General features: G+C 45.6%; 1 protein-coding gene across 5 annotated transcripts in view; it reads left to right on the top strand.

Moving 5' to 3' along the window:
* CUL2 (cullin 2) overlaps window positions 1-7,081 on the top strand; it is a 73,554-nt gene extending 66,473 nt beyond the window's left edge. For 2 of the 5 annotated variants that reach the window (XM_018057047.1, XM_013968550.2), the window contains exons 19-21: window positions 439-540; window positions 5,624-5,740; window positions 6,476-7,057. In XM_018057047.1, coding sequence (XP_017912536.1) covers window positions 439-540; window positions 5,624-5,740; window positions 6,476-6,607 — 351 coding nt within the window. In that variant the 3' untranslated portion in view covers window positions 6,608-7,057. Of the gene's footprint in view, window positions 1-438; window positions 541-5,623; window positions 5,741-6,475 lie in introns of all 5 variants that reach the window. The other 3 variants (XM_018057044.1, XM_018057046.1, XM_018057045.1) reach the window with 3 other exon arrangements.

The raw sequence follows: 23,411 nt of genomic DNA on the forward strand, positions 1-23,411 counted from the left end.
GAAGTGAGCTTGTGTGCCATTGAAACCAGCTGGCTTCTATCGTTAGGTTATTTTTAATTGGTATTTTGTTATTGTAATAGCATTCAAAAAAATTTGGTTATTCAGTTTTTCAAAATGTAATGGAAAAATTATGAGCCTTGGTATTTAATAAAAATTCAAATGTTAAAATTCTGCTAAACAGTTGGGCCAGAAAAAGTTTTGCTGAATCTAAGCTGATTAAAATTCTATTAAGTGTAAAATTAGGAAAGAATTGTTTTCTCCTTCGTGGTTTGACAAAAGACAGTTATTTTCTCTTAAATAATATTTATAATGTAAGAGATTATGAGAGTTCAGTGTTTTTTGCTTGGTCATTATTTAACTTCATGGTGTGTTATTTGTAGCAATTGTTATTTGATGATTTTATTTTTATAAATGTAAATGAATTATTTTTAATTATAGGAAGACATCGATGCAGAATCTTCATTTTCATTAAATATGAACTTTAGCAGTAAAAGAACAAAATTTAAAATTACTACATCAATGCAGAAAGACACACCACAGGTAAGTGGTTTCTGATGTCATTTCTTTTGGAAATATTAAAGCATTGGACTTTACAAGCAGTAACATTGAGACCAATGCAGAATTTTGCACATCAAAATTATGATACATCTTCTCTGGTTTATTCTTTCCATTGACTGGCCTCACAAACAGTATATTAGATTTTAAAAAGAGTAATATAATCTTAGGGAAAAGGTGTTATAGTTTAGTCACATTTGCCCTTTTGTTTTTTCTCCCAGTTTTATTGAGATATAATTGCCATACATCACAGTATAAGTTTAAGCTGTACAGCATAATGACTTGATTTACATACTGTGAGATGATGATCACAGTTGCTTTAGTGAATATTGATTATCTCATATAGAGACAAAATTAAAGAAGTAGGAAAAAAACTTCCTTGTGATGAGAACTCAGGATTTACTCTCTTAACCCCTTTTGTATATAACACACAGCAGCATTAATTATATTTATCATGTTGTACATTACATCTCTAATACTCATTTTATAATTGGGAGTCTATACCTTCTAACCATATTCTGTCATAGGAACCTGGAATATCAGGTCCATGAATCAAGGCAAATTGGAAGTGGTCAAACAGGAGATGGCAAGAGTGAACGTCGACATTCTAGGAATCAGCGAACTAAAATGGACTGGAATGGGTGAATTTAACTCAGATGACCATTATATCTACTACTGCGGGCAGGAATCCCTCAGAAGAAACGGAGTAGGCATCATGGTCAACAAAAGAGTCCGAAAAGCAGTACTTGGATGCAATCTCAAAAACGACAGAATGATCTCTGTTCGTTTCCAAGGCAAACCATTCAGTATCACAGTTATCCAAGTCTATGCCCCAACCAGTAACGCTGAAGAAGCTGAAGTTGAACGGTTCTATGAAGACCTACAAGACCTTTTAGAACTAACACGCGAAAAAGATGTCCTTTTCATTATAGGGGACTGGAATGCAAAAGTAGGAAGTCAAGAAACACCTGGAGTAACAGGCAAATTTGGCCTTGGAATACAGAATGAAGCAGGGCAAAGGCTAATAGAGTTTTGCCAAGAAAATGCACTGGTCATAGCAAACACCCTCTTCCAACAACACAAGAGAAGACTATACATGGACATCACCAGATGGTCAACACCAAAATCAGATTGATTATATTCTTTGCAGCCAAAGATGGAGAAGCTCTATACAGTCAACAAAAACAAGACCGGGAGCTGACTGTGGCTCAGATCATGAACTCCTTATTGCCAAATTCAGACTTAAATTGAAGAAAGTAGGGAAAACCACTAGACCATTCAGGTATGACCTAAATCAAATCCCTTATGATTATACAGTGGAAGTGAGAAATAGATTTAAGGGACTAGATCTGATAGACAGAGTGCCTGATGAACTATGGATGGAGGTTTGTGACATTGTACAGGAGACAGGGATCAAGACCATCTCCATGGAAAAAAAATGCCAAAAAGCAAAATGGCTGTCTGAGGAGGCCTTACAAATAGCTGTGAAAAGAAGAGAAGTGAAAAGAAGAGAAGTGAAAAGCAAAGGAGAAAAGGAAAGATACAAGCATCTGAATGCAGAGTTCCAAAGAATAGCAAGGAGAGATAAGAAAGCCTTCTTCAGTGATCAATGCAAAGAAATAGAGGAAAACAACAGAATGGGAAAGACTAGAGATCTCTTCAAGAAAATTAGAGACACCAAGGGAACATTTCATGCAAAGATGGGCTCGATAAAGGACAGAAATGGTATGGACCTAACAGAAGCAGAAGATATTAAGAGGTGGCAAGAATACATAGAACTATACAAAAAGGATCTTCATGACCAAGATAATCACAATGGTGTGATAACTCACCTAGAGCCAGACATCCTGGAATGTGAAGTTAAATGGGCCTTAGAAAGCATCACTACGAACAAAGCTAGTAGAGGTGAGGGAATTCCAGTTGAGCTATTTCAAATCCTGAAAGATGATGCTGTGAGAGTGCTGCGCTCAATATGCCAGCAAATTTGGAAAACTCAGCAGTGGCCACAGGACTGGGAAAGGTCAGTTTTCATTCCAATGCCAAAGAATGCTCAAACTACCAGACAATTGCACTCATCTCACATGCTAGTAAAGTAATGCTCAAAATTCTCCAAGCCAGCTTCAGCAATATGTGAACCATGAACTTCCAGATGTTCAAGCTGGTTTTAGAAAAGGCAGAGGAACCAGAGATCAAATTGCCAACATCCGCTGAATCAACAAAAAAGCAAGAGAGTTCCAGAAAAACATCTATTTCTGCTTTCTTGACTATGCCAAAGCCTTTGACTGTGTGGATCACAATAAACTGTGGAAAATACTGAAAGAGATGGGAATACCAGACCACCTGACCTGCCTCTTGAGAAACCTATATGCAGGTCAGGAAGCAGCAGTTAGAACTGGACGTGGAACAACAGACCAAATAGGAAAAGAAGTACGTCGAGGCTGTATATTGTCACCCTGCTTATTTAACTTCTATGCAGAGTACATCATGAGAAACGCTGGGCTGGAAGAAGCACAAGCTGGAATCAAGATTGCAGGGAGAAATATCAATAACCTCAGATATGCAGATGACCACCCTTATGGTAGAAAGTGAAGAGGAACTAAAAAGCCTCTTGATGAAAGTGAAAGAGGAGAGTGAACAAGTTGACTTAAAGCTCAACATTCAGAAAACGAAGATCATGGCATCTGGTCCCATCACTTCATGGGAAATAGATGGGGAAACAGTGGAAACAGTGTCAGACTTTATTTTGGGGGGCTCCAAAATCACCTTAGATGGTGATTGCAGCCATGAAATGAAAAGATGCTTACTCCTTGGAAAGGAAAGTTATGACCAACCTAGATAGCATATTCAAAAGCAGGGACATTACTTTGTCAACAAAGGTCCATCTAGTCAAGGCTATGGTTTTCCCAGTGGTCATGTATGGATGTGAGAGTTGGATTGTGAAGAAGGCTGAGGTGCCGAAGAATTGATGCTTTTGAACTGTGGTGTTGGAGAAGACTCTTGAGTCCCTTGGACTTCAAGGAGATCCAACCAGCCCATTCTGAAGGCGATCAGCCCTGGGATTTCTTTGGAAGGAATGATGCTAAAGCTGAAACTCCAGTACTTTGGCCACCTCATGTGAAGAATTGACTCATTGGAAAAGACTCTGATGCTGGGAGGGATTGGGGGCAGGAGGAGAAGGGGACAACAGAGGATGAGATGGCTAGATGGCATCACTGACTGGATGGACGTGAGTCTGAGTAAACTCCAGGAGTTGGTGATGGACAGGGAGGCCTGGCGTGCTGCGATTCATGGGGTCTCAAAGAGTTGGACACGAGTGAACGACTGAACTCAGCTGATGCCTTCTAACTGCCTTCATCCAATTTTCCTCCCCTCCCCTCCCAATCCCTGCCTCTGGTAACACCAAATGTGGTCTCTTTTTCTATGAGTGTGTTTGTTTTTGAAGTATAATTGATGCTATGTTAGTTCATGGTACAGGAACATAGTGATTTATTTCTGTACATTTCAAAATGATCATCATGAGAAGCGTAGTTACAATAAATCACCATATAAAGATACCACATAAATTTCCCTACACTGCACATTTCATACCCAAGACTCATTTATTTTGCTGCTGGAAGTTTATACCTCTTCATCTCCCTCACTGATTTTTCTCTTTCCCCATCCCCCTTCCAACCACTTGTTGATTCTTTGTATCTATAACTCTGTTTTGCTATGTTTGCTCTTTTTTTTTTTTAGATTTTACATATACATGAAACCATGGAGACATGTCTTTCTCTGACTTATTTCACTCAGCAGAATACTCTCTAGGTCCATCTGTGTTGTCACAAATGGCAAGATTTTATTGATTCTTTTTTTATGAGTAATATACCTTTGTGTGTGTGTGTGTGTGTGTGTGTGTGTGTGTGCGCGCGCATGCGCACCACATCTTTTTTATCCATTCTTCTATTGATGGGCACTTAGATTGCTTCCATATCTTTGCTGTTGTAAGTAATGCTGCAATGAACATAGTCTTACTTGCTTTCAAGTTTTGTTAAAATGTACAGATTTGTTTTGTATTCTTTTCAAAAATTTCTGCCTTGAAGAATAATGCAGTCTCTCATGTTTTTCATTCACAAAATAAGGGAAAGTTTTGCAACACATTTCTTTCAAAGAAAAACTGTTGAAAATACCTTCAGACTTCCCTGTGCAAATGAACTGCATGGAGATCATGTTAAAACTCAAACTGATGAGCTCATAGGTCTGGAGTAGAGTCCGACCTGGGATGAGCCAGTGTGCACCGTGAACATCCGCTGTTGACGTGGTGGTTCTTCTCGGGCAGCCTGTTCATATCACTGAGGATTTCCTTATTGCTTCCCATGTGCCACCCTGACCTTGGGCTTGAGGCAGGTTGTGAATTTATCAGATATGTCAGGCTCCTCTGGGAACTTAACTCCCCCCCAAGGTCAAATGTTAATCAGTTGCTATTCAGTTTGACCCCTAAAATGGTCAAGATCTCATGCCTGTAGGCAATGGTGATAACGTGTGCTTCTATCTGTTAGCTGCTGTGAAGTCCCTGTTAATGTGGCACTGCCTGCTTCTGTGCCTTCCTGCCACTGTCTTCCCTTGAGCTCCACGGAGAGAGGCCCTTCTGGCCCAGCCTTCCTGGCTTCTCTGCTTGAGTCAAATGGAGCCCTTCCCAGCTCTTGCCCTTGAAGCCTGATCCAGTATCCACTTGGAGCCAGTTGCTAAAGTCTGCAAGCTTTGTGGTATAAGTCTTTACTCACTCATAGGTCCGTGATCTTGAGACTTATTACTCTGTGTCACTTAAGTTCTACTTTCTTGACTATTCACACTGAGTACAATGTACAGTAGTGTTCATTTTTTAAAAAATAGCCTCCCCACTTTAACTTGAGAAATTATATATAACTCATAGATATTTTGGTGATGGTTATGTTATATTGGGCACATAGTCATATAGTTTGATTCTCAGTATTGATTGGAGATTTATTTAAACTCACAAATAAAAGGAGTTAAAAACAAGTGCATTGACTGAGGGTCTCCTTTGCTTTTTATGGGCTTCATAAAACAGGAAATGGAGCAGACGAGAAGTGCTGTAGACGAAGACCGGAAAATGTACCTCCAGGCTGCTATAGTTCGTATCATGAAAGCGAGAAAAGTACTGCGGCATAACGCCCTTATTCAAGAGGTAAAAGGGGAAAGCCCTGAAGACTTCTTGGCAGAGAGTATGAGAATTAGGCATGTTTCTTTGTGAAGATGATACAGAAACCTGTGACTCCTGTATAGCATAAAGAAATGCTTTTTGTTTCTGAAAGAGAACAGTGCTCATAAATCCAGTATTAAATTCACTTTTAGATTTAGAGGTCTGAGCCTTGTGTCCAGTTATTGAAGGAGGTCGCCGGCATCCACCACTCACTCGTTCCTTGAATTCACACGTGTCTCCCGTTTGGTGGAGTACTGTGCTGGTCGCTGTGGGGTGCACACCAGCTCGGGACATGGCTTCTGCCCTTTGGGAGTTCAGTGTCATAAGGAAGAAATGCATTACTGAAGTAATGTGTCAGTAAATATAAAATTACACTAATGTGCAACAGAGAAAAGGGATATGGTTCAATGAGAGTGTCTTGACTCGGGGTGTTAGGGAAAGCTTTCTTGAGCAGGTGTTCCTTCAGCTAAGAGCCAGAAGTTGTTTAGGGATTAAATGGAAGCTCGAGGGCGTGTATGAATAGTTAATTAGTTTGCAATTTGATTTAGTATGTTATTAGGTTTGGCTGTATCTGTGCTCTTCACCATTTAAATTCCTTCACCTCAACGTTAAGACTATTCCCATAGATTGCATGAAAAGGTATTTTTGTGCATTGCAGCAGAGTTGAACGAAGTGCTCCTGGCGAGAAGAGCATTTTTACCATCCGCCTCTCTCCCACAGGTGATTAGCCAGTCAAGAGCTCGGTTTAACCCTAGTATCAGCATGATTAAGAAGTGTATTGAAGTCCTGATAGACAAACAGTACATCGAACGCAGCCAGGCGTCCGCGGATGAGTACAGCTACGTCGCGTGACGCGGCGCTCCTCCGGCGTCGGTGTGAGGAGGTCGTTGCCGTCAGCGTCCGGTGTGTGCCCGTGGGAGAAGGCAGGCCTGTGCCTCCATAATTTGGTCATTTGGCAGCCCCTGTTTCTCTGCTGTTTACAACATCACCAGTGCCACGTCATGAGCGTCAGAGAAGATGCCTAGAGATATTTCAAGCTCATGTCATTATGACATTTCTTAAAACTTTATTAAAAAAAGGATGAGTGAAGTATTGCTGAAATGTGGAAATCTGGCTGGGTACCATGCTTTTTCTCCCCTTCACGTTTGCAGTTGATGTTTTTTTTTTTTTTTTTTTTTTAATGTATCTTAAAGGACATAAGATTAAAAAAAAACCCTAAATATTGTAATATGACAGATAACCTAATAATTGTATCTACATTAAAATGACAAACATGATATTGCTGCTTGTCAAATAAAAAAATAAAGAAATAGAATGCCTTTTTTATGTGGATGGAGTATCACAATACAATGATCAGAAATGTCCGTGAGTCCTTGTGTTCCTGTTTAAATCCTACGTGAAAACGTCTCAGTTATTGTTTCTGAATGCCTTTAGCATAAAGAATGCGATGCGTTCAGCATAAGTGATGCCTTCTTTTTATGGATTAGAACTACAGTGGATGTGGGCCTTGTGAGGAGTGAGGCTGTGGTTCTGTCTCGAGTTTCTGGTGGTGTCCTGCTGCAGCACAGAACTGTGAGCGAGGGGATTGCGGTGACCTCGTGTCTGGCTTAGAAAGAGCCGCCATTCCCACCCAGGCTGTGTTACTTCTCTCCACAGTGCATCAGTTCTAATGAGGTCTGACGCCCCTCTGTTCCTTCCCTCCCGCCTTCCTCGGGGTCGTAGGTCATCCTGCGGTCCCAGTGTCTGCCTGTGCGTTCCCCTCGTACCCCTGCCTGCCTGTTACTCCCACCTCCTATCAGTTTAACACTAGATTCGCTCCTACGTCACAGATACTCTTAGCAATGCATAACCTAAATACTTTTTTTTTCTGTATAGTGCATTACACCAGGTGCCGCTTTTATTGACATGAAAGTTCATTATTTTGTTTATGTGTGTCAACAGCAGTATTAGAATACTCTGGTTTATTTCCGTATTTATTATCTACCCTTCCTCCACCACTACACACACTCTTTTTTTTAAAGCATATCCTTCGTGGATCATTTCATTTGCAATACTTCAGTCAGAAAAGGCCTGTAGAAAAACACAACCACAGTTACTTTACTACACTTAACAAATAATAATTACTTAATATCATCTCATATATGGCTTGTATTCCAGTTTCTCTTATTGTTGCCAAAGTGGCTTTTTCAGTTGTGGTGTTTGATGGTAGTATTTCTAACTCATGTCTCTTTAAATGTTTAAAAAAAAAAATCTGAGCTTTTAGTGACTCCTACTGTATTTCTCATTTTCCCTTTTATCCCCTAGAGAGGATATAATGGCAAATATACAATATTGTACAATATTGTACATCCACTAGATGTACATCACTGTACATCCACTTTGTTTTGATAACTTGATAAAGTTTTCCAAATTGATTCCTTTTTTCTTAAATACTTATAAGTCTTATCCTGCTATCTAATTGTCAAGAAAATATATTGAAAAGTGGAGAAAATACTTGAGCCGAGGTTGACAGAAATGACTGACAGGAGTTTTTGTCCCATCTTTTTTGCGTTTGACCTGAAAGGAGACATTGAAGGCACGGTTGTCATCCGCGAGGAGGAGCCAGGTGCCCTTAACAAAGGCACCTTCCAGGAGGATGGATTTAGTGCGCCCTCCGTTGAGCAGCAAGGAGCTGGGGAAGAGCTGAGGCTGCGGGGTCGGGTGGGGTCAGGCAGGCGACGTCGTGGCACCAACCAAACCTTGGCACTCGTGCTTGGTGCCCAGAGCCATGGGCAGGAAGGGTCAGAACGACAGAAGGGCAAAACGAGGGGCGACAGGAAAGGCTGTCAGTGCTTTGCCTCAGAAAACAAAAAGAATGTGACGAACACTCTTGAGAAGTTGAAAAATCACACACGCGCGGGTGGTTAACGTGAGTCAGAGATCTGGCTTACGGCCACGCAATGGATAGCTCATGTGCACTTTGTCTTCTCCGCTCGAACCCAGATGTTTTCATTGCTGCTGTAGGTGCAGGTTTATTCTAGAGTTTGGTCCAGTATTGTATGACAGTCGCTCTAATCCAAACAATGGGATAGACATTCTGGAGTTTGTGTTTTACCTTATAAACTTATGGTTTTAATAGGATTTTATAACCTGTAATTGCCACAATGCTATAACATTTCCGTTAATTTTTTTTTTATCTTTATTGAATGCAGACTGTGGCTGCTGCTTCTATATGTTATTGGTTTGCAATCTTCAGGTAATCCTGAAAAATAAGCAGCATTCCTTTCTTTTCATAGATGAGGAAACTATAGAGTGCTTTCCAGGAGTCGTTGCCAGAAACTGCATAACCTGAACTTAAAACGAAGGCAAAACTGTGGACCTAATATAGTGTATCCTGTGAATCAGATAGAAATAACTCCATTTTATATGTGAAGAACGATCATTTTCCCTAACTTTTCATAATAAAAGTTTGTGTCCAGTTAATTTGTGAGTAATAAACACTTCCTTTTTTAGTTTCTTAAGATACTTATTTAAGCTGTAAAATACATGGTTAAGTGAGTTGGTTCAAAACCTCCTCCATCTACAGGTGGACAGAATCCTGAACAAAAGCAGTTTTAACAGTCAGGCAGAGGGACGGGGTTCTCTGAGGCAGGCCATTGTGTATGATTATAACAAAAGCAATGGAAAACAAGTCAAAGAAACTGTTCCAACGTGAAGTCAGGTGTCAGATTTGGCTGTACATGGCAGAGAAAGGATATGGGCTTTTAAAACAGTAGTTGTAAGGGCAGCTGTATGTGGACCGTAGCTAAGTGGGTGGGAATGAATATGGAAAGGCTCACTGGCTGAGAGTTGATGTGTTCCTGGGGCATATCTAAGGCCGAATCAGTAAAATCCTCATGTGAGACAGAAGCCCCGTTGGTTGGAGTTCATTAAAGGCGGGCTTCACCGGTTGGCAGGAATGGTTTTCACATTTGGTGACTGTGCTGCCTGGGAAAATGTAAGGTTTACCCCCCTGGCCTCCCTCTAGGGCTCAGGCAAGCTCCGCCCCCCTGCTCCTTTGTCGCCAAACAGCCATGCCTTGGGGCCAGGTATTATATGGGTACCATGACTCTGACCATCAGCAGCCAAAGTATGATCTGTGCCCAAGTGGGGCATTTAGACTTGTGTTGGTCAGACGTGAACACAGCATTCCAAGTGCTGATGAAGGGGCCTCCTGGGCTCTTGCAGGAGGTTGGGTAGGAGAAGTTAAAGGCAGAAAATGAAGGTGGGAGAGCGCAGGGTAGGCAGCAGCGGCCAGAACACTTGCTGAGCCTGAGGGGCTGGTGTTTACAGTTTGCTTGGGCAAGTTGTAGTTGTATCAGAAAGAAATGGGTGACGATGTCTTTGAAAACATAGGTGGTGAGTGCACGAATATTTCCTTTGCTGATGCTGTATAGTGTGCATGTCTATGTTATTTCTTTGGTGTTTATGAACTGTTTCAGAGTATTTGCGATTTCAGTGGAAATGGAGACACTGTGTGTGTGTAGAACGGACTCTGGAGGGAGGGCGGGAGACGTCCACACAGGAAGCAGGAGGCCTAGGTGGTAGTGGGCAGTTAGGAGAGGGCCCGTGGCGCCCTCCAGTGGGGGCAGTGGGTAAAGCGACACCACTTGCCAGTGAGGGCAGAGGTGAGTCAAAGAGGACCCGAGACTCTTGGCTGTCACAGAAAATACTATCCAGCGAGATGGGGCACCTGGACAGAGACAGAGGTGGAGAAGGAGCGGGGTGAGCCTGGCTCCAGATACCTGTGATGTGTGTGTGAGATGACCCAGTGGAGCTGGCAGTGGGTCCCAGGGGCCTGATGCTCCTGATGTAGGTGCTCTGATCCTGAACCTCAGAAGCCAATCATAGAGGCTTCTGAATCCATCCTCATTTCCCTGACTCTTCAGCCCTTGAATGAATGTCCCAGGTAACTGTGACTATGAGTAGTGGGTATTTACTACCACATGAGTACAGTACCTAACATCTTACATCAGAAAACTAAGAACCAGCAAGAATGAGAGTATTTGATCATTTGTACATGCCTTGAGAGTCCCTTGGACTGCAAGGAGATCCAACCAGTCCATCCTAAAGGAAATCAACCCTGAATATTTACTGGAAGGACTGATGCTGAAGCTGAGGCTCCAATACTTTGGCCACCTGATGTGAAGAGAGCCGACTCATAGGAAAAGACCCTGATGCTGGGAAAGATTGAAGGCAGGAGGAGAAGGGGACGACAGAGGATGAGATGGTCGGATGGCATCATCGACTCAGTGGACATGAGTCTGAGCAAACTCTGGGAGATAGTGACGGACAGGGAAGCCTGGTGTGCTGCAGTCCGTGGGGTTGCAAAGAGTCAGATATGACTGATCGACTGAACACATGTTCTACGGTCTGTCTTCCTAGAACCTCAGAGAGTGGTCCTTGTCACCCTACTTGGAGGCAAGGACATGTTTGTAGAAGTAGAGGAATTGAGCCGTAAGTCACTCCGTTATATGATTATTTCTTCTGTTCACAATCTTTGTTAGCGTTAAGCAGTAACCTTGACGGAGGAACATATCAGTGTTTTTCATTCTCCTGACAACATTAATGGTACCATTTTTCAGCAAAAGGAAGAAACATTTGAGAACTAGCTTGTGGAAAAGAACTCAAGGCAGGCAGGGTTTGTTCAGTTTTCGATTCTTTATTATTTTCTTTTCCTCCAGTGCTTCCTATTTATAGTTCCAGTAATTGAAGAATTGCAGCCTGTGTCAGAGGTTCACAGTCCAGGGGAGGGTGGGTAAAGTGAATGGGTTGCTAATTTTATCCCATGTGGTCAGTTCAGTATTTTCCTTGGAAGAACTTTGGGGTCATAGGAAAACGATGGAAACGTTCTGTGATTTTTGTAACCGCCCTATTGAGGTATCACTCGGTTTGTGGGATTGCCCACCTCAGCACTGTGCTGACAGCCTGACCTCAGAGTGGGTGGGCTTTATTAGTTGATCCTTCGGGGAAGAAAGGACACGCTTGAAAAGCAAAGATCTACTTTTAGCAGAAATAAGCTGGTTTAGCATCAACTGTACCTAATTTTGGCCACCTGATGTGAAGAACTGACTCGTTGGAAGAGACCCTGATGCTGGGAAAGATTGAAGGCAGGAGGAGAAGGGGACGACAGAGGATGAGATGGTTGGATGGCATCACTAACTCCATGGACATGAGTTTGAGCAAGCTCCAGGAGCTGGTGATGGACAGGGAAGCCTGGCATGCTGGGGTTCATGGGATTGCAAAGAGTCAGACACGACTGAGTGACTGAACTGAACTGTACCTAATGTGGTCCAAGGAGGTCACGCATGCAGCAGAAGTGCCCTGATAAAGAAAAAGTTGAATGCTGAATAGGAAATAAGAAAGGCTGTTTTAGCTGTTTATATACAGCTGAGGTGACTAAATTCAAATCTATGCTGTGCATGGAGGAAACTTTGGAGACACCTTGTTTAGACTGTACATTTTATAATACCCATCTCTCAATGTTGGCAGCCAAGAAAGATACCAGCCCTCCAGCCCCCCAGCCCCCTGGTGTAATGGTAACCTGGATGTGCAGTAGGGTAGGAAGGGCCAGGACAGCGGTGGGGTGGGGGGACGTGCAGTCCCTGATTGCACAGCGCTCCTCCACCTGGCTTGCCCCCCAACCCCCAGCACTGCCCCATGAAGCAGGATGAGAGGAAGAGGTGTCCACAGGCTAACCCACTGCCTCTGCCCTCTTCCCTGCTGGCATCTGCCCAGGTCCAATCGGAGAGAGCCTGTTTGCATTCCCAAGGGGGTGGCACCTCCAGGAGGCCAGCCTTGCTCTGGACAAGTCAGTCAGGCTCACTACTGACCCAGTCACATCCCAGTTGGCTCCGTCTGAAAGCTCTGACACCAATTCCTTGTAGCTGCCGATCCCAGAAGCAGCACTCAAGGACCAGGCCGCTAGCTAATGCATCTTTGTCCCTGTCAGATGGTCACTCCCTACAGGGGTGACTCTCAAGAGGCAAGAATGGGGCCAACCAGGAAGCTCAGGGAACTCGGCGGAGCACTGAGCTGGGGTTTCTGAATGTACACCGGAGGGATGCAAGGTGTGATGTGAACTCAGAGGACTGGGGTCAGTCCTCTGCCTGAAGGACTTGCTTCATTAACCGCTTTGTTTTGCAGTGGTGGGTGCGTATGTTCATTTTCATCGGACTCATCTGATGCTGTCTTTGGTTGCATACTGGTTGCTGTTGAATCGCTCAGTCGTGTCCGCCTCCTTTGTGACCTGGTGGATTGTAGCTCGCCAGGCTCCTCTGTCCATGGGATTCCCCAGGCAAGAATACTGGAGTGGGTTGCCATTTCCTTCTCCAGGGGATCTTCCCCACTTAGGGACTGAACCTGCATCTCCTGCATTGGCAGGCACATGCTTTGCCACTGAGCCACCAGCGACACCCACGTATTGTTCCTTACTGTGCTGTGTTGGATAGTGTCCCCCCAAACTGCATGTCCACCCAGAACCCCTGAATGCGACCTCGTTTGGAAATAGGGTCTTTGCAGTAGTAATCAAGCTAAGTTGAGGTCATGCCAGGTTAGTGTGAGCCCTGATACAATGATGGGGTCCTTACAGAAAGGTGATGCCTGGTTAGTGTGAGCCCTGATACAATGATGTGGGTCGTTACAAGGAAAGGGAAGTTTGGACACAGACACACAGCCACGTGAAGACAGGCAGAGATCGGAGCGATGCAGCCATGAGCATCAGAAACACCAGCAGAGACCTGGGAGGGGCACGACCTTACACATGGGCAGTAAAATTTCCAGAAAGATACAAGAGCCTGGCAGAGGAGAAGCAATAATAATAAATTCCTCTGTGCTAAAAAAGACTTGAGTGCTCAAAGCAAGTACATTTACCAAATCCCAGGCTGGATTAATAAAACAGCCACTTAAAGAATATCCTGATAAAAATTCCTGCATTGTAAGGAAAAAGAAAAATCTCTCATACTCTGGACTAAAAGGGAAAGAATCAGCTTGCACCGGATTTGTCTTCCAAAACATTGGAATAACAGTGGAATAACATTTACAACTGCTTAGAGGAAAGAAGCCAAGATTACTGTGCAACCATTAAGGTAAAAGGCGAATATTCTTTCTGCAAAGATTCAGAGAATGAATCGCACATCTACTTCCATTTGATGAAAACACTTGAGAACTCTAATCAGACTATAAATAAAGCAGAAAAGAAAAAGACCTCAAGGTTGGCGTGATGGGCAAGGAGCTTTGCAGAGTGCGTGCTGTGATGCATGTAAAGTGATACTGTGGTCAGGACTGTGTACCGTGCGTGCTAACTAAGGATCTTAGAATAGAAACAATTCTACGAGCAAAACCATAATAGTAGCCGGGAAATGAAAGCACTAAATTCCCTGGTGGAGCAGTGGCCCGCGTGTCCCATCTGGGCCTGGGAGCCTGCAGGGTAGCTGTGATGTCCTCAAGGTTTCTCACTGATGAAGGACTGGAGTTTTGTGGTGGAGAGACATCATATTGCTCTGCGTTTCTATTGTGACATATAGTGGTAGAGAAATAGGTGTCCATTGTACCAGGTATAGAGTGGTATCCACTAGTGAAATGGAAAATTATGGTAGAATTTTCATGTCTGGATAAGAAAAATTAGTCTAAGTGATGCCCGAGACTGGAATGGTGATGGACCCACTTCTGGCTGAAGTTGCCAGGTCAGAGCAGCAGAGGACACAGAGACCCGTGGTTTCCAGCTCCTCTTCCTTCCCTGTGCCTCCTGGAGAAACCAGGGCCTGAGTCCAACCCATTCCAGGCAAGTACAGGCTCTGGAGGCCCAGCTGCAGGGCTATGTTTTTGTTACCATTTGCAAAAAAGAAAATTAAGAAAATCCATTCTTTGTTTAGGGTTTGCCCTTTTGGTGGTGTGTGGGGGTGGTGGTGTGAATATTCTTTTTTTTTTTTTGTAATTTCAAGCATGCAGAAATGTTGGAAGCATAACACAAAGAACTCTGTGATACCCCCTCTCAGATGCGCCAATTATTTACAATTTGCTCAGTTTGGTTTATTATTTATCTATGGAAACATTCTTCTTCCTGAACTGATTGAGAATAAGGTGCTGATCCCGTACCCGTGTGCCCCTAAATAGCTGAGTTTGTTCTCTTGTATAACCACAGGGTGATCAGAAGCAGGAGACAGCGTTTATACGACATCCCTAATGGCAACCTCCATTCACGTTTCATGCTTTTCTCATCTGGAATGGAAGCCCAGATTAGGCAGTATTGTTTCTCCTCGGTCTGTTTCAATGTGGAAACACTTCTCAGTATTTCTTTGTCCTTTGTGAGCTGATGAAAGGCAGGAGGCAGTTCTACAGAATGTCCCTGAGAAGGAGAAGCACCCTGGCACCTAGGCGCTGGCAGCTGCCGCCGGTTGGGCACCAGTGGTGCTCTTGGGAGGCCAGCACCCACAGGAAGGGCTCGGTGTCCTCTTGCTGAGCCCTAGCCATCTCGCAGAACCCCAGGGCCACTCTGACCACGCTGGATCATGGTAAAGACAAAACCACCCTATAATCATGTCTGAAGCCAGACAAAACATGACCATTGCCAAAGCCACAGTGTACCAGATGCCCCTCTGTCTAGTGAGTGATGGCCTCCCTAGTCTGCCCTCCCCACAGATAGGACGGAAACCTCCAGGTTTCCTCTGTCCATGGGATTCTCCAGGCAAGAATACTGGAGTGGGTTGCCATCCCTCCTCCAGAGGATCTTCCCAGCCCAGGGATCAAACCTGCGTCTCTTACATTTCCTGCATTGGCAGGCAGGTTCTTTACCACTAGCGCCACCTGGAAAGCCTGTACCAAATCCCATCCTCCTAACATGTTAGGTCCTCCTAAGATGCTTTGCTGTGATGAAGAATAAGTCCAGCCCATCCAAACACAGGGATGCTCCTGGTCATCTTTTTTATGTTTTTTTAAAATTTATTTTTAATTGGAGGATAATTGCTTTATGATGTTGTGTTGGTTTCTGCTGTACAACAACGCAAGTCAGTCATGAGTATACATAAATCCCCTCCCTCTTGAACCTCTCTCCCACCCTCCCCCTCCCCACCCCTCTACCTTGTCACAGGGCAGCCGGTGCTTCTGGTCATCTGTGATTGATCCTCTCAAATGAGTCCCCCAAATAACTTTGGACAGCATTTTGAAATAAATAAATTCTCTGCGTGTGGACTTCTAAAAATCTGTTGTGTGATCCCGGGCTGACTTCTTACTGACGTCGCATTCACGTCTCATCATGTGCCTCCAGACATGCTGGGACAGGATGACCTGAAAAGGAAGCAATCCGTGGAGCAGGGATTCGCTCTGCCTGAGAGAGGAGGGCGGATAGGCACCCAGAGCGAGCTTGGGCACGTTCCTCAGGTCTCCTTTAAGACTCAGTCCTTGAAGAGCAGGTTGAACTCTTGCTCCCAAAGATAAGATCAGCTTTGCAGAGGAAATGTCAAAAATTGAAGAAATCAGAACAAAGCCGTTGTTAATCATACCTTCACCTCAGGTAGCTGTTTCAAATACCTCCTACGAGCCACGTACCATAGTCAGTACTAAGGCTATGAGAAAACAGTGGAGCAGTTCCTGCCCTCAAGCAACTCACAGTCTAACTGTGTTAAGTTGATAATTAAATATGCCCAGGGTATTGTGGAACGTGAAGGTGCATGTTCAAAGATGACTTCCTGGGGAAATGATGCTGCAGGGTAGGAACTAAGCCTCCAGATGGCCCACAGGACATAATAAAGACTGTTTTCAGTAAAGAATGAAAGATGGGGGACTTCCCTGGTGGTCCAGGGAGTAACACTCCATGCTCCAAGTGCAGGGGGCCCGGGGTTCAATCCCTGGGTGGCGAACTAGATGCCCCGTGCCGCAACAAGAGATCTCGCATGCCGAAACTAAGACCTGGCACAGCCAAATAAATAAATAGTATTTTAAAAAGAAAAGAATAGTGACTCCTCTCTACTACTAGGTCTGGGCTGAACTACTTAATACCCCAATTGCTTGACTAAAGCCAGGAAAAAGCCAGCCATTGTGTTTAAAAAACATAGTCTTCCTAAAAGCCTCAAAGAACCAGCCAGGGAAGAGTCACGAGGGACAAGGTCTGGAATGAGATAGGAATCAAGGGAATGAAGTTCCCAGGCAAAAGTAGTCCCGATACTGGACTTCATCCCCAGGCTCCTCCTCTCAGCAGGGCTGCTTGCGGTCACGCTCCAACTAGAGCGCACGCTCCATCAGGGCAGGTACCGGCTGCCTGCACCGCCCACGAGGCTGGGGCTCTGCCAGCCTGGGCCCTCGGAGGCGGGGCTCCATGACCACTGTCTGAGGCTGCACGGTCCCACCTCCGCCTCGACTGGCAACGTCACAGGGTCCTTCCTCCTTTCCGGGGTCCCATCTCTTTGCCTGTGAGTGGCTCTCCTCCAGAGCTCCATGGCCTCTCTGATCTTGGAACTGGGCCCTGGGCCCTGAGACCCAGAGTTGCTGTGAAGTGGACAGACAGCGGAGCAGCCTCCCTGCCCTCCTTCCTCCGCCACTTTCTCTGCAGAAGGCAGAAGGTGGGGGGCGGGGGGTGAATTGGCTCAACTATACTCTGCGCCAGGGTCTGCTTCCCACATTTCCCTCTGTATTTAACAAAAATTTTATTGATTGATTTTCGGCCTCGCCAAGCAGCCTGTGGGATCTTGGTTCCCTAATCAGGGATCGAATCCGTGCCCCCGCAGCGGAAGCACCAGGGAAGTCCCCCTCTCCAGTATTTTAACAATAATTTAAATCTAGAGTCAACCCCCTGAGGTGGTTATCATGAGACCGTCATATGGGAGAGTGAGCTGAGGTTTAGAACAGGTGAGCGAGGTCTCCGCCCTCCACGCACTCACTTGGCTGCCCTCGAGGGAATACCTGCCAGGACCAGCATCCGCCTCTCCCCAGTTTGAAGTTAGCTTCTGCTTCCTGAGGCTCAGGTCTTGAGCAGGTGATTGAGCCTCCCTGAAAGTTAGGGAACTGGGTGGGGCCCCACCTCCCTGCCAGCTGCTGTCAACAGGCCCTGGGGAGCCGAAGCTGAGGGCCATGCTGGCTCAGGGCAGGGCTCAGGGCTGCGACTTGGGGTGGGTGGCAGCCTCTGCCCTGTCCCCTCATCAAGTTTGAGAGGACCCGGACCAGTGGGGGCCTCGGAGACAGGCGAGCTGGCTGAGGGCCCTCAGCTACGCTGGGACCTCGGGGAGGATGGGAGTTCAAGGGTTATGAAACCCTCTGCACGGTCCCCAGTCACAGGATATGCGATGTAGGACTTTCCTAAGGGCGCTGGACACGCCAGAGTCCCCCTCCTCTGACCTGCAGGCCCTTTTCTACGACCTTTTCTAGTTCCAACTCAGGCCATGCCTAGCTCTTGAGTGTTGCCTGATGCCTCGGTTCAGAAGAGGCTGCACTCATCCCAAGGTCTCTCTCTTTCTCCTGCTTCTCCTCTCACGGCCTCTCAGCTGTCATCTCTTTACTGACTGTGGCTGTTGCCTCTTCACTGTCCCTTCCTTTTCATCTCTGAGCTGGTTCAGGTCAAAATCCTGCTCTTTCTTCAGAGCCGACTCCGCCTTAATAAGAACTATTCCTACCGTCAGGGTCTTCTCACAGGTTTGACCCTATTTGACCCTATTTACTGGTGGCTCAGAGGTTAAGGCATCTGCCTGCAATGCGGGAGACCTGGGTTTGATCCCTGGATCAGGAAGATCCCCTGGAGAAGGAAATGGCAACCCACTCCAGTATTCTTGCCTAGAGAATCCCATCGGCGGAGGAGCCTAGTGGGCTACAGTTCACGGGGTCCCAAAGAGTTGGACATGACTGAGCGGCTTCATTTCACTTTCACTTTCACCCCATGGGAGTTAGACCATAAAGAAAGCTGAGTGCTGAAGTATTGCTTTTGAACTGTGTTGGAGAAGACTCTTGAGAGTCCCTTGGACTGCAAAGAGATCAAACCAGTCAATCCTAAAAAAATCAATCCTCAGTATACATTGGAAGGACTGATGATGAAGCTGAAGCTCCAATACTTTGGCCACCTGATGCGAAGAGCTGACTCATTGGAAAAGACCCTGATGCTGGGACAGATTGAAGATAGAAGAAGGGGACGACAGAGAATGAGATGGTTGGATGGCATCACTGACTCGATAGACGTGAGTTTAAGCAAGCTTCGGGAGTTGGTGATGGACAGGGAAGGCTGGCATGTTGCAGTCCATGGGGTTGCAAAGAGTAGGACACAACTGAACAACTGAACTGACCCCACTGAGGGCTTCCCAAGTAGTGCTAGTCTGGAGGAGGGCATGGCGACCCACCCCAGTATTCTTGCCTGGAGAATTTCATGGACAGAGGAGCCTGGTGGATTACAGTCCTTAGGGTCACAAAGAGATAGACACAACTGAAGTGCTTTAGCACGCACATAACCTACTGAACCCTCATGCCTACCTGATTTTCCTTTTTTTGACAAACCTTCTTGGCTCTGAACTTGGTTTCCCCAGTGAGTGCTCATTTCAACTCAACAAACATTCCTTGACATTCCAGGAGAGTTTTAGCCTCTGCCTTCAAGAAACCTTTAAATTTGTAGTAAAAATTAGACACTTCCACAGGAGATCAAAATATGTGATGTGGTGAATATTTCAGCTGATGAAGAAGCAAAATGCTACTAGAGCCAAGAGGGAGAGACTAGTTCCAAATGAGTAGAGGGGAAAGGATAGGGCAGGTCTGGGAAGGCTTCTTGGAGGAGGTGGCACTGAGCTGGGCTTGAATGCTTCAGAAAGTCCAGAGGGTGGAAGAGGACATTGGACAGAGGGATGGTGTGCTTGGAGAGTCACTAGCTTTCCACTATGGCTCAAGTACAAGTTGAGAGAGAAAGAGGGAGATAGAGGAAAGGATATTATCAAAGGAAGGTTGAAGTGATGTCATTGATGGTCTCCAGGTCAAGTTCAGAAGCTTAAACTTTTATAGAAAAAGAGGAACCAGAGAAGAATTTGGAGTCAAGAAATGCCCAAGATTCAATCTGGAAGGCATTCTTTTCCCCAGTCACCAACTCTACATCCTCAACCACTTTAAGAACCGAGCAAGTCTCTCCATCCGTTAGGTCACCGCACCTCCGTTCAGCCGCCACTTTCTCTCGCCTGGATGGACACAGCACTGCCCTAACTAGCTCTCCAGTCTCCGGATGCCCCTCTGGCATGCCCACTCCTAACGTACTCCTCCCCCAGGGGCACACTGGATCGTTGTCAAAGTGCAGATGTGATCGTGTCCATTTTCTGGTCTTGTGACTTGCAGAAGCTTCACGTTATTCTCAGGATAAAGCCAACATTCCTTACATATTACACACCTGTCCTTTCCTGTCTCTTGCCATTCCTGCCACCTTACTAACCAGTTTCTAATTCTGCATTTCCTTTCTCCATGGGGATGCCCCCTCCACTCATCAACTGGCTTGACCCAAGGGGTTTCTGGGTCAAAGTTCGGCTCCGGTGCCCTTGCCCCCACAGGGACCTGGCCCTGCCTCCCACCTCCCCAGGCTTCCTGTTGTTTTAACAGTTATCACACAGTGTTGAAATGGGCTGTTGATTTATTATTTTCCCCTGCTCTCTGATTTATGATGGGATCTGCATTCCCACAGAGCAGGTGCTTGGGGCTCAAAAAAAAAAAAGTGTTCTCAAATGTGTGAATAAGTGTTCACTTCCTCCCGAGACTGACTGACCTCTCCTGCTCACACGCTCCATGCCTTCTGGACAAATTATTTGCTCCTGTTTCTTCATCTTTTCTTCTTTGCTTTGCCTCTCTGTCCACAGTGATGACTATGGTACTGTAGGAAGAGAACACACAAAGTCATTTCCAGATAACATCTCTGTGAAAATTCTGGAGTGAAAAGCCAAATGGTTAACAGAGGTGGCCTCTGGGCAGTGGGGCAGGGGATGATAGTGTATTGGTTCCATTTTCTCTAATTTCTTAAATTGACTATATTTTGTAATGGGAAAATACTCTTTTTTTCTTCTCTTTTTTTTTTTTTGTTGGAAAGACTGAAAAAGCTTAGTTTCAGGCAGAATAGTATGTATATCAAATGGTCATCTGTCTAGAAAAAGAAAATCAGAAAAAACATATATTTATAAAATCTCTCTTGAAGGACACATATATTGGCAATGTCAATCACTTCCTTGGAGGGGAGCTAGGAGGCCAGGGCCGAAGGAGGCAGGCTTTTCACCAAGTCCCTAAGTACATTCTGGAGCTTCCCAGATGGCTCAGTGGTAGGGAATCTGCCTGCTAATACAGGAAATGCAGGTTCGATCCCTGGGTTGGAAAGATCCCCTAGAGAAGGAAATGCCTTCAGGGCTTCCCTGATAGCTCAGTTGGTAAAGAATCTGCCTGCAATGCAGGAGACCCCAGTTTGATTACTGGGTCGGGAAGATCCGCTGGGGGAGGGAGAGGCTACCCACTCTGGTATTCTTGGGCTTCGCTTGTGGTTCAGCTGGTGAAGAATCTGCCTGCAATGCAAGAGACCTGGGTTCAATCCCTAGGTTGGGAAGATCCCCTGAAGAAGGGAAAGGCTACCCGTTCGGTATCCTGGCCTGGAGAATTCCATGGACTACAGTCCATGGGGTCGCAAAGGGTCGGACATGACTTAGTGACAGAAACAACAATAAGAAAGTACATTTTGGATTTTGAACCATGGGCAAAAGATAAATAAAGTGTGATTGCAAATAGCCGAGTTTGACTTTTGACCCTCAGATGACCGAGGGAACCTCCCTTTGCCCGTCTGTGAAATGGAGGAAACATATCCAGGGTCACAGGGTGATGGGGCAGCGGGCTCTGGGGCGCCACCTAGAGGCAGGCCGGGCCCTCTGCTCCCCTAGTGCTCTCTCCCTCTCACCCTTGCTTGTCCTCCAAATGAAGCTGTCAAGGCCGAACTGTGTCTGCCAACACATCTCCCCTGGAGTTGCCCGCCTTGGCTCCCTGCCTGTTGGAACACAGCTAATAGCGTGGAGCAAAAGCCACCCTTGGAGGCGCTGGGCATCTCGGAGCGGCCAGACAGCTCTTTGTGTTTTCTCAGGCTCTCAGCTTGCCAGCTGGTTCCACACATTAGAAATATTTTGGGTCAGCACTGCAGTTTTCAACCACACAGATTCGTTTTGTTTCATGACTACTTCCTTATAATAGCTCTGGGAAAAACTGCACTGGGCCCCGTCCCAAACCACGTCCCTGGCGTGGCCAGCTACATTCAAGATGGTGTCTTTGGGTAGAATCGTAAAAGAAGCCGAGATTTCCTGCAACTTACTAGGATTTGGTCTGGAAAAAAGGAGTGTTTGGGTTGAGTTTCTCAAGGGCTGTCATCACCACGACCTTCAAGCTGCTTGAGGCAGGAAGAGGAGCTTAATTTGCCATGTTCCTGCCTGTTTAGATATTCCTGCTTTTCTCTGCAGCCCCGTGGATTTCTTTCTCCTGTATGTGGATATTTATTGAGTGTTGATGAGAAGTACTTTCTTTGTTGACTGGGATAGAGCTGCCAGATTTGGCAGACAAAAACACAGGGCACTGGTTAAATCATCATTTCAGATAAACAACCTATTTTTTTTTAGTGTGTCCCATGCAATAATTGGGGCACATATACATTAAAGATTATTCATCACTTTAGTCTTAGGATGTCCCATGTAATATTTTTATACTTAAACTAAAAATTATTCATTGTTGATCTGAAATTCGGATTTAACCGAGTGTCCTGTATTCTCTCTGGCAACCTTGCCTATGAAGGGCACGGATGAATCCTCTGTAGCCCTCATGAGTGTAAAGGAATTCATCATATTCTTTTCTGAGCATATACACGGGAAAGGTGAGGGGCACGGGCTCAGGGCACTTGAGGTCGGAGGTAAGAGCAGACACCACCTTCTGGGATGGGATGAAGGGAACTCAGCCCCTGGGCACCTGGTGGGTGCTCCTCGTGAAGAGTGGACCTCGGACCCTCCCCGTGCAGCCCCAGCAGTGATGCTAACACTCAGAGCAATGCCCTCTCTGCACCACCCTGAGTCCAGCCTCACAAGGCCCCTCCTTCCCTGGCAATTTCCTCGGGTACCAGAAAAGGATCTTCAAGGGATACATTGGAGATTTTTATCGTCTGTCCACGTTTTGGCTAAGAAGGTGTTTGCTGTGACTGCTGGCTACATCTCTTTCCGTCTGGTTTCCCATGGTTTCCAGGACTGTCCTCTCTGCAAGGCCAATCAGAGCTCGGATTTTCGGGAATATTTCTCACCTGCTCGATTCTGCTCCCCTGAGAGCCTCTGCTGAGGAGATTTCCACAGATAGTGTCCCCGTTCATTTTTCTGTTTATAGAGCAGAGCAAGGTCCACGTCCTTGTTCTAAGGCAACACCGTAGCTAAAATCCACCCCTTAGTTTACCCCCAGTTTTGATTTTCCTGGTTGAGAACCATCACTTTCTTAATTTTTTTAATGTTGTTCAATTGCTAAGTCATGTCTGAATCTTTGTGGCCCTATGGACACCAGGCCTCTCTGTCCATGGGATTCTCCAGGCAAGAATACTGGAGTGGGTTGCCATGCCCTCTTCCAGGGGACCTTCCTGCCCCAAGGATCAAACCTGAGTCGCTTATGTCTCCCACATTGCCAGGTGGGGTTCTTTACC

Source organism: Capra hircus, chromosome 13 (genome assembly GCF_001704415.2).
Source record: "Capra hircus breed San Clemente chromosome 13, ASM170441v1, whole genome shotgun sequence".
In the NCBI taxonomy this organism is placed as follows: domain Eukaryota; kingdom Metazoa; phylum Chordata; class Mammalia; order Artiodactyla; family Bovidae; genus Capra; species Capra hircus.